Source organism: Peromyscus californicus, unplaced genomic scaffold, assembly GCF_007827085.1.
Source record: "Peromyscus californicus insignis strain IS unplaced genomic scaffold, ASM782708v3 Scaffold_16__1_contigs__length_79575227, whole genome shotgun sequence".
In the NCBI taxonomy this organism is placed as follows: Eukaryota; Metazoa; Chordata; class Mammalia; order Rodentia; family Cricetidae; genus Peromyscus; species Peromyscus californicus.
In genome coordinates, this window is record NW_026294458.1 from 74723829 (window position 1) to 74734464 (window position 10636).

The 10636-nt window shown below is 51.0% G+C and overlaps 1 protein-coding gene across 6 annotated transcripts in view; it reads right to left on the reverse strand.

Moving 5' to 3' along the window:
* Positions 1 to 230: 230 nt before the first annotated feature.
* The window catches only part of Setd4 (SET domain containing 4), a 34967-nt gene continuing 24561 nt past the window's right edge, over positions 231 to 10636 (reverse strand). For 5 of the 6 annotated variants that reach the window (XM_052741226.1, XM_052741225.1, XM_052741224.1 and 2 more), the window contains 5 exons: positions 10142 to 10316; positions 8701 to 8782; positions 7466 to 7546; positions 2355 to 2478; positions 864 to 1089 (listed from right to left, as the gene is read on the reverse strand). In XM_052741226.1, the coding sequence (XP_052597186.1) occupies positions 955 to 1089; positions 2355 to 2478; positions 7466 to 7546; positions 8701 to 8782; positions 10142 to 10316 (597 nt within the window). In that variant the 3' untranslated portion in view covers positions 864 to 954. Of the gene's footprint in view, positions 791 to 863; positions 1090 to 2354; positions 2479 to 7465; positions 7547 to 8700; positions 8783 to 10141; positions 10317 to 10636 lie in introns of those variants that run through there. The other variant, XR_008218927.1, reaches the window with a different exon arrangement.

A 10636-nucleotide genomic window follows, 5' to 3' on the forward strand; every position in this document is an offset into this window, starting at 1 on the left:
CTGCCAAGTTCACTCCATGGCATGAACACAGAACTGAACAACCCGGGAAGACAGGAGAGCAAGCTGCAGAAAAAAGACTGTTTCGTACATGGGGGGGGGGGGGGGGGGGGGGGGAGCTGGCTCAGTGCAGGCTGGCTCGGGTATTTTACAGGTCCCTGTGCGCGCGCGCACACACACACACACACACACACACACACACACACACACACACACACACACGCGCGCACTGGTCCTAACACCTGCCCCTGTGCCTTCTGCCATTTCTCCTCCCAGAGCCTTCTGGGAACAAGAGGCACCATGCCACAGGGAAAGTGTCAGGACAGGGCCGAAAGACCTGTGTGACTCAGTCCTTCCCTGCCTGCAGCTTGCAAGAGGCCCTTGGCATGCTGTCCTCAGGAAGACAAGAAGGATCCTAGCTCACTTCCCTCAGTGAGTCTACGTGGGGAAGGCCCAACACTGTCAACCCTCACAACACCACCAGAGCCACCTGGCCCCAACTTGTCCCTTAAGCCAAGAGTACCTGAGAGTCTTAGTGGTTCCCCTCTTGACCATTAACAGCCAGTGAGTGAAATGACGTGGAAGACGCCATGGGCTGCCCAGCCTTACAGCTTCCCACTCTGCCCTTCATCACTCCACCCTGTTCCTTCCCACTGAATGACAAGTGTAACTCAGCCGTACATCTGTCCTCAGCTACCCAATGCCTAGAACCCTCCTCTGCTCCCTGCAGATAGCCTTCCCAGTGCGGGGAGCAGCCACTATTCCATCCCACGAAGATGCTCTTCAAAGTTCACTAATTAAAAGAAAAGCAGAGGGGGAAATATTAAACACATTACTGCTTAACAGAAACCATCCAAAGACTGCGATAATTTCATATACAAGTCTATTTATTCCAACCTCAGTAAAAATGCAGAAAGCACACCCTCCACAGGAGGGAATCACATGCGTCCTGTGCTGTCACAAAAAGGAGGCTTGTAAACTGCTCACAATCTCAGCGGAAGCCTGGAGAATCCTCAGTTCTTCCATCCGCAATGCTTCCACCAAAGTGAGTTGATTTATCAGCAACACTTCCCTCTCTTTCATGTCAGAAACCTGCAAGTTATTAACTTTTCATTATAATAGAAATGCATTATAGAATTCACCGATTTAACTGCTTTGAGACAGATGGTCAGTGGCCGCAAGTCCCCCAGATCACTTTCTCCTCTCAAACAAAACTCCTCTAAGGATGAGTGAGTAAGCCAGCTCCCCTCCCCCAGGCCCTGTGAATCTGCCTGGCCTGGGAACCCCTGTAAGTGGACAGTACGTGTCCTTTTGTAGTTTCATTTAGCATAAAATCTTCAAAATGCACTAAATTTTTTAATTTTAATAGTCAAGTCTCATAAATGAACTGATTTCTCATTAAAACAAAAAAATTATTAAATTAAGACACACATAGGAAAAAAGCATTTGAAACACTATCACTAGGAAATCAAGCACTGATAAAACACGAGGCAAAAGCTGAGACTCATCCTAAGTGCCCGGAGATGACTCTGAGTAAAGAAAAATGTTAATAACTTACACAACGGTATCGTCTTAAACAGAAAGGAGGGAGGTGACGGGCTCGGGTTTAGACTGTGTCCCATCCCCAGGGTCACAAAAAAGTGGGGAGAACAGGAGACCCTATTTGTCTGGAGGACATCGGGTTGAATGTCACAAAACAGAGTTTGGCTAGAGAAGAGAAACAGACCCCAGAGTTCCCTGTTCAACCTGTGACCTTGGTTAGGAACTAGACACCCAGCGCACATCAAGGAACAGACTAAGAGCCCCCGCGTGGATAACGCCGTTAAACGGTCTGACCAAGCAGCTCCACAAGGTGAGTGTGCAGCGAAGCATCGTCGTGCATCGCACACTGTCTGTAAACCTTCCAGACTGGCCCACGCCTGCACACGCAGACGCCAGAGGCTGACACTGAGTCCCAGCCTCTACTGCTGTCCGCCTGTAGTGAGTCTCGGTCTCTCACCTAATCTGGAGCTCACTGGACTAGGCTGGCCGCCAGTGAACCTTCAGGATTCTCCTGTCTCCACTAAATTGACCTATCCCACACCCAGCACTGAGTACAGGCACACATGCTGCCACACCCAACTTTCACGTGTGTTACAAGTGTGTTGGGGATCTGAACCCAGGTCCTCACACTAGCACAGCAAGCACGTCACCCGCTGGGCCGTCTCCCTGGCACCATAACTTTAAACTCTGTTAACACAGCTATAGAGATGACAAAACATTTGCTCATCGGAGATTCTCAAGACTTTCCTAACAGCATGCATGACAAGCAGCCTCGGGACTGGAACCTTGTGTCCAAGTAGCATCGGGGCACACACCTTACGCAGCACAGCATGAGTCTCTTCGATGAAGTCAGAGCATATTCTCTGTGCCATGTCCAAGCTTGTCTTCTCATTTGTATCTGAGATGACTTCTCCAAGGAGTACTTTTTTCCAGGATGTACTAGAACCAGAATGTCCAATAAGATCATTTCAGCAGGTCCCCCAGTTACTGGAGACAGCATTCACCCTGCAGCATGACACACAAGCCATGTCCCTGTTCTTCCTGAGCACAGTGAGGCTCATCCTCTAAACCTGTAATATCATTGCAGTTCCTGAATGGAAGCCACAGTGTGGTAGTTTGAATGTAATCGGCCCCCATAAGTTAGAGAATGGCACTATTAGGAGGTGTGGCCTTATTGAAGTAGGTGTGGCCTTGTTGGGGGAAGTGTGTCACTGGGGGGGGGGGCGGGCTCTAAGGTCTCTTTTGCTCAAGCTTCGCTCAGTGTAACACAGTCCACTTCCTGTTGCCTTCTAATCAAGATGTAGCCAGCACCATGTCTGCCTGCATGCCGCCGTGCTCCCCATCATGACGACAATGGACTGAAACTCTGAAACTATAAGCAAGCCACCCCAATTAAATGTTTTCCTTATTAGAGTTGCCATGGTCATGGTGTCTCTTCACAGCGAGGGAAACCCTAACTAAAACACACAAGAAACAGAGGAAGAAAGAGTAGCCAAAGGGGCCACTAGGTCCGTGCACGTCACCAGCTGTGACTGAATTACATTCCCACGGCAATCCTGTGTCTGGTGTAACAGTAACTGGAGCCACAGCCATCAGCTCCAGGACACAGAGGCCGAGAAGAGACGGCAGGAAGGCCAGGCTGGGCACCGGCCGGCCCAAGACTCAGCAGCGGAGGCGCTGTCTGCCCCCTGGCTGTAAGTGACAGTTTCTCCTGAACGGTGACAGCCAAGAACACATTTCACTACCAAATGCCCTCCATACGGGCGTCTGCAGCAGGTCAGTCCCTGACGCTGCCTCGGCTTGCAGGGGTGAGGCTGTGAGGGAAGATGAGGCCAATGTTCTATGATCACAAGACCCTAGGTCTGTGGAGACAGCAACCAAGGAGCCAGAGGTCTCAAAGCCAGAAGAGGTCAAAGCCAAGTCTCTCTGCTTGGAAGAAGCAGTGGTCAGGGAAAGGACAGAGGGGCAGACTGGAGGCGGGAAATCAGGGGCCTGTGGGAGTGACTTAGAAGGACGTAAGACAGTGGCTGAACCCGCAAATCAGAGTGTGCACTGCAGACAGACACTCCCAACCTCTGACAAGACAGCTCAGGTAACAGATGGACGTCAGCTTATGACGACTTACTACACAAGAGAACCAAGAATTACTGGGTACCTGAGTGTTCTCTCTGTAATGATTATCTAGCTTAATCTTCATAATTCCCTACAAATATAACATACCATCCCTTTTAGAGTCAAAGAAAGAAAACTGGGAAAGGTGGAGGCCCTACCTCACAAGGCACATCGGGGAGGAGAGATGGCCCGCAAACACCCAGCCAGAACCCCGACCGTGCCTCATGTAACTGACCCAAAGGGAGAAAATGAATCTGGGAATGACCTCTGCAAACAGTTGCTGCTTTGGCCCTAAAAGGATGCACACACACACCTTGTTCCCACAGGGTCCACACAAGATCAAATGAAATGATCAGTGAATGAACAAGGGGCACAGGACAAGGGCAAGTGAGAGGAGGGAAGACAAGACGAGAGAGCCAGACAGGAGCAGTGGCCAGCCAAGCCCTTCCTGTGCAGACAGGAGCAGTGGCCAGCCAAGCCCTTCCTGTGCAGACAGGAGCGGTGGCCAGCCAAGCCCTTCCTGTGCAGACAGGAGCGGTGGCCCGCCAAGCCCTTCCTGTGCAGACAGGAGCGGTGGCCAGCCAAGCCCTTCCTGTGCAGACAGGAGCGGTGGCCCGCCAAGCCCTTCCTGTGCAGACAGGAGCGGTGGCCAGCCAAGCCCTTCCTGTGCAGACAGGAGCGGTGGCCCGCCAAGCCCTTCCTGTGCAGACAGGAGCGGTGGCCCGCCAAGCCCTTCCTGTGCAGACAGGAGCGGTGGCCAGCCAAGCCCTTCCTGTGCAGACAGGAGCGGTGGCCCGCCAAGCCCTTCCTGTGCAGACAGGAGCAGTGGCCAGCCAAGCCCTTCCTGTGCAGACAGGAGCAGTGGCCAGCCAAGCCCTTCCTGTGCTCACGCTGTGCGCTGGGCTGACTACACATCCGCCTAGGGAACAACACAAGGAAGGAGAGACCCCAGGCGCAGAGCTCACTCTCTTAAGGTAAAACACGGCATCCACTAAAAGTGACTGCACTAGAGCGGACACCTGGACGAGGGGGTGGGGCGCACACAATCGAACTCCCCCCACCCATATGCAGGGACTATCCACTGGTCTATCTTCAGGCTGTATAAATCTTCCGCCTTTTACAGAACCACAGCAGTAGCATGCTGTGGACTAGGAGATGCCTTAGCAACTCAACGATGGGAATCAACACACACATAGGTTATACACACTACAGAAGGAGAAAAAAGAAAGAGTGCAGAGATCACTTTTTCCTGTAATGCTAATTCAGTGGACAGAAACTCATCGGGTGCTAGCGGGCTTCTGTCAGTCTGACAAGCTAGAGATCTGGGAACCTTACTGAGAAGACACCTCCATTGGCTTGGTGTGTAGGCAAGTCTATGGAGCACTGTCTTGATGAATGACTGATGGGAGAGCTCCAGCCCACCGTGGGTGGTGCTCTCCCTAGGCAGGCAGTCCTGGGAAGCATAAGAAAGGTAGCTGAATGTGAGCCTGAAGAGCAAGCCAGTGAGTCTCGTTCCTGTTTCAATCCTGCCTCCAGGTGCCTGCCTTGAGTTCCTGCACCAACTTCCCGGGAACCCAGGAGCTGTAAGACAGAATAAACTCTTTCCTTCCCAAACTGCATTTAATCGTGTGGTTTATCAAACTAGGACCGGCAAAGATGAGGAGCTGCATGGAGACTCCGGGAGCTGGAACTCACTGTAGCTGCTGAGTCACCAGGCAATAACCAGGCAATGCCCCGTCACTCCTGAGGCTGACTGAATGCAGTTATGAATTACTATTACATCTTTACATCTGTGTGTCCTCTTGACTGGAAACAGCGCTGTGGGGGTCGAATGGCCTCCGTGGCTCATATATTTGAATGCTTAGTCATCAGCATGGCCTTGTTGGGGTGGGTGTGGCCTTGGTGGAAGAACTGTGTGACTGGGGTGGGCTTTGAGGTTTCAAAAGCCCAAGCCAAGCCCAGCGGCTCTCTCCTTCCGCTGCCTACAGATCCAGATGTAGAACTCTCAACCACCTCTCCAGCACCACATCTGCCTGCATGTCACCATGCTCCCCGCCATGATGAAAATGGACTAAACCTCTGACTTTTTTAGGGTTTCTATTTCTGTGAAGAGACACCATGACCACAGCAATTCTTATAAATGAGAACATTTAATTGGGGCTGGCTTACAGTTCAGAGGTTTAGTCCACTGTCATCACGGTGGGAAATATGGTGGCATGCAGGCAGACATGGTGAAGGAGAAGGAGCTGAGAGTTCTACATCTTGACCTGCAGGCAGCAGAAGGAGACTGTGTGCCACACTAGGCCTAGCTTGAGCATCTGAGTCCTCAAAGCCAGCTCCACAGTGACACACTTCCAACAAGGCCACACCTCCTAACAGTGCCACTCCCTATAGACCAAGCGAGCAAACACATGAGTCCATGGGGCCATTCTTATTCAAACCACCATACCTTCTAAAAATGTAAGCAAGCCCCAGGTAAATGCTTTCTTTGAAAAGAGTTTGCCGTGGTCATGGTGTCCCTCCACAGCAACAGAACACTGACCAAGACGAGCGCCATCTACAGTCTATAGGCTATTCATCAATTTTGAAAACTTTTGACTTTTTATGATACACTTGCCTACATACAGTAGTAAATGATAAAATAGACAACTATGTATACATGTTTTTCTATTTTTCTTTATCCGGAATTAACTTTTTCTTAAATTTTTCAATACTTCTATGTGCAATTATTTGTTTGTTTGTTTATTTGTTTATGTATTTTTGGTTTTTCGAGACAGGGTTTCTCTGTAGTTTTGGTGCCTGTCCTGGATCTCGCTCTGGCCTTGAACTCACAGAGATCTGCCTGGCTCTGCCTCCCAAATGCTGGGATTAAAGGCATGGGCCACCACCACCTAGCATGCAATTTTTTTTTTTAAATTTAATTCCCACGTAAATGAATCTGCCCAGTGCAAACCTGTGCTGTCCATGATCAACTCCATTTCTGGTACTAAGACCAGGGAGAAACTTGACTTCTGAGTCCCCAAAAGAAAGAGTAAAACTGCTAAGGACGACAGAGCTGTGCTGGGGCTCTTCCTACCACTGCTGGACACCTGCCCAGCATACTGGGCAGCAGCAAGGTAGCTGCTGTCCTCATCAGTCCTGGGCCGGGGGGAGGCCCTGAGATGACCAGAGCACACCATGAGACTGACAGCTCTGAGACGTGACTGACAGTCCCTTGGGAATCTTACGGAGCTAACCAGAATGCATGTCTACACTGGGGCTCCTCTCGTGGAAAAGCCCTTCAGCAGGACTTCTAGATCAACCCCAGGGTAGAACCGGGTGGGGGAAACATGGGGCCAGATAGGGCAGAGTCAGGAGCTTGCTTGCCACAGGAAAACCCACCTCCTCAGAGATGCGCCTCTGACTTGTCAGGGCTGACAGACCCCAGTCACTTACTCAGACTGTAAGCACCAGGTCCCCAGGGGATACCTGAACAGAGAGTGCTAAGTTCTCAGAGCGTGCACTCTCAAAGGTTGGGCGGGCCAGTCAAAGCAGCAGCTCCAGGGCACAGTCTCCTCTTTGTCCCTCGACATGCAAGCCTCCCAAACAAACCCCTTCAATTTTCACCAAGAAGCAGGCACAGATTAAAGGCAATGCAGGAGCCTGGCGGTGCTGGCGCACACCTTTAATCCTGGCACTCGAGAGACAGAGCAGGCAGATCTTTGAGTTCAAGGCCAGCCTGGTCTACAGTGAGTTCCAGGCCAGCCAGAGCTACACGGAGAAACCCTGTCTCCAAAAAAAAAAGACAAAAAAGAGCGATGCAGGTGGAACTTACAATTTCTCAGCTTCCAGACACAACAACTTGAGAACTGTGAGTAACCTCCAAGACGGTCCATCCCATCCAAATGTCAAATTTCTATGAGAGAAAAGCGGGCAACACCAGATCTGTCACTCAGACGAACACCGAAGGAACCCAGCCGTGGCTGTGAATGGGCACACTCAGCAGGTCACCTCCACACAAGGTCAGATGGTGTGAGGAAGTGAGATGTGGATACTGTGAAGGAGGCTGGGTACAGAACAGCCTGTGCTTCATCCACACAAACGGAGTTTGTGTTCTGACCATTCCAGGTCATGCTGGGTAGTTTTGTCAACCTGACCCAAGCCAGAGTCAGTGGAGAGGAGGGGGCTTCGACTGAGAGAATTCCTCAATAAGATCAAGCTACAGGCAGGCCTACAGGACTCTTAATTAGTGATTGGTGGGGGAGGGCCCAGCCCACTGTGGGTGGTGCCATCCCTGGGCGGGTGGTCCTGGGTTTCTATCAGCAGGCTGAGCAAGTCATGAGGAACAAGCCAGTCAGCAGCACCCCTCCATGGCCTCTGCACCAGCTCCTGCCTCCAGGTTCCTAACCTGTTTGAGTTTTTGTCCTGACTGCCTTCAGTGATGTGGAAGTGTAGATCAAATAAACCCTTCCCTCCCCAACTTGCTTTTGGTCATGGTGTTTTATCACAGTAATAGTAACCCTACGACAAGGGTGAAAAGCCATTTTCCAATCAGTTTTAGTAAGACATTGAACTTGGTTTAGGGGACCACAGCAAGAGGCCTGGTAACTACACCACATAGTTTACAGTGAGATGAACAGGGGAGGCCTTAGGTCATCCTGGAGAGCAAACACACACAGCTACCTCAGCCGGCAGCCTCACACTGTTGCTACACGTGAAAACCCTGCTTTATACAGAAGAGAAATGTCTTGTCTCTCACTGCCCCCGATCTGTACTGATGCCAGCGGTGGGTTCTGCTAGGGGTCAGCCTGGCTTGTGATAACCCAGGGCTATCCCACCTGAACCTGACCCACCTAACGACATGCACAGGACTGTGTCAAGCTTGGCTCTCACATTCCCGAGCAGCTGTCTTACGGTCCTTGAGTGTCTACAACACCGAGCACAACTGTACTACACAGTAAGACCTAATGGACGCCACCTGTCCACTAACACAGAGGCACAAAACCAGAACCCTCACGATTTTCAGGGGAACGTCCTCAAGGGGTCATTCCCAGGTAGAAGGACACTCACTCTGTAAAGCCATGATCCTTCAGAATGGACATCTTCTTGTGCACCTGCTTATCTGCTGGTGGGAGGTACTTAACCAGCGTCGCTACAGGAAACAGAAAATCAATGTCGGAGTAGGATATACTTCAGACAAAGTACATGCCCCTCTCCTCCAGCCCACGTTCCCGCCCATTACCACCCTGTACAACCAAGAGTGTTTCCTAGTTCACACTAAGTGTTCTCCTCAGGGCAACTCGCAGAAATCTCGGTCCCCGAAAGGCTGTTACGGTTTCCAAGGCTGAGGACAGAATAGGGAGAAGCGAGGCTCACATCCTCACTAAGTCCATCCACAGTGTAACAGGCGAAGACCCTACAGCCACGGCCAGGAACAGGCTGCCCAAGAAGGCAGGGAGGAAGGACGGTAATACTGTTCACAAGCCAGATGCAAAGCAGTCCACGCATCCGTGACTGTAGCCACAGAGTGAATTGTGAAAACTGATAAATGTTTTTGAAGGAGAAAGAAAGCAAAGGATTTCTGTTTTGTTTCTGAGGTGATGATAGGCTTCAGTTCTGCATTTTATAAAAACAAAAACAAAAAAGGGATTTGGGGTATAATTCTGACTAAAGCAAGCCCTCCCTTTCCTTCGGTGAAGGCCTTGCATATACCAGGCCGTTGTCCTGCCACTGAGCGGATCCTCAGGCCCTACTCCATTTTTAAATGTACAAATAACTGAATGTAGTCGTTCAATGGGCTTACCTGGCAACTGTCCACGGTTAGACCCACCGTATGGTAACTGCAAGGACTCTGAATGAGACAATCTCAAAGCTGCTCTAACTCACTTCACACGCCCCTGCTCTCATTTTTCTTTAAATTATTACATGTATTTATTTTATGTGCTGTGTGTGTGTACCACACACACGTGTGAAGGTCAGAGGACAATTTGCAGAAGTCAGTTCTCTCCTTCCACCCTGTGGGTCCTGAGGATTGAACTCAAGTCATCGGGCTTTGTGGCAAGGCCCTTTACCCACTGACCCATCTCTGGCCCAGTTCTGGCTCTTCTCTCTTTAATCTAAGAAACGTAACTGTTGTTCTGCCCACCGGGTTCATCCGAGCCTACACATAAATACCTCGGGGAAACCTCCGGCCACTTGCCCCCCCCCCCCCCCCCCCCCCCCCCCCCCCCGTGGCTTAGAGCTGCTTCTGCTAAGTGCTCACTAAGTTTCTGCTCAGTACAAAGACCCGCCCCTCCAGCCATGACTGTCACTCACTCCCCACCAGCTTCCCCCCTACTCGACCTTCTAGCTCACCCCGCCCTCAGTATCAGTCAGTTTTGCAGGTTTGACTGCAACCCAGAGATTCGGATCAGGAAAGGCCAGGCTAGCTTGCCCGAGACCAGTGAGCGTTGCATGCACGGCCTCTCTCTCTACAACAGGGGACAGCACTGCCTCAGGGAGCAACACCAACCTCCTGGGACAGGAACACAGGCGTGAGGATTGCAGAAGGAGACGAAGCCGTACTCCAGGAGCAGCCGCTGGTTATCGTGGGGGCCGTAGCAGATGAACACTTCCTGGTGCTTCCTGCAGCCGGAGGCCATTCTAACCTCATAGCGGCTGGTTTTCTCGTTGAACGCTGCTTTGACCTACAGGGGAAAGGGAGAAGATTTCTCTTTTCAGCATAAATCTAAAAGGCTCACCAAGTTATCCCATCAATTGTGGACGACAAAGTCAGTCACAGGTGGCGAATGGTCCTCCTTCATCTCACCTTTACCTATTGAGAGAGGAGGTCCAACCACGGACTCTGAAAATGACCCAAAATATGACATCTGACTCTGGTCAGGAGTGGATCTGTCACAAACAGCCCAGGGAAGAAAATACGGTGGCACTGAGACCCCTTAGTACTAAGAAGCTGCAAGGACTTCCCCAACTCCCAAGTTTCATTTGTTTACAGTCCCTGAGCCTA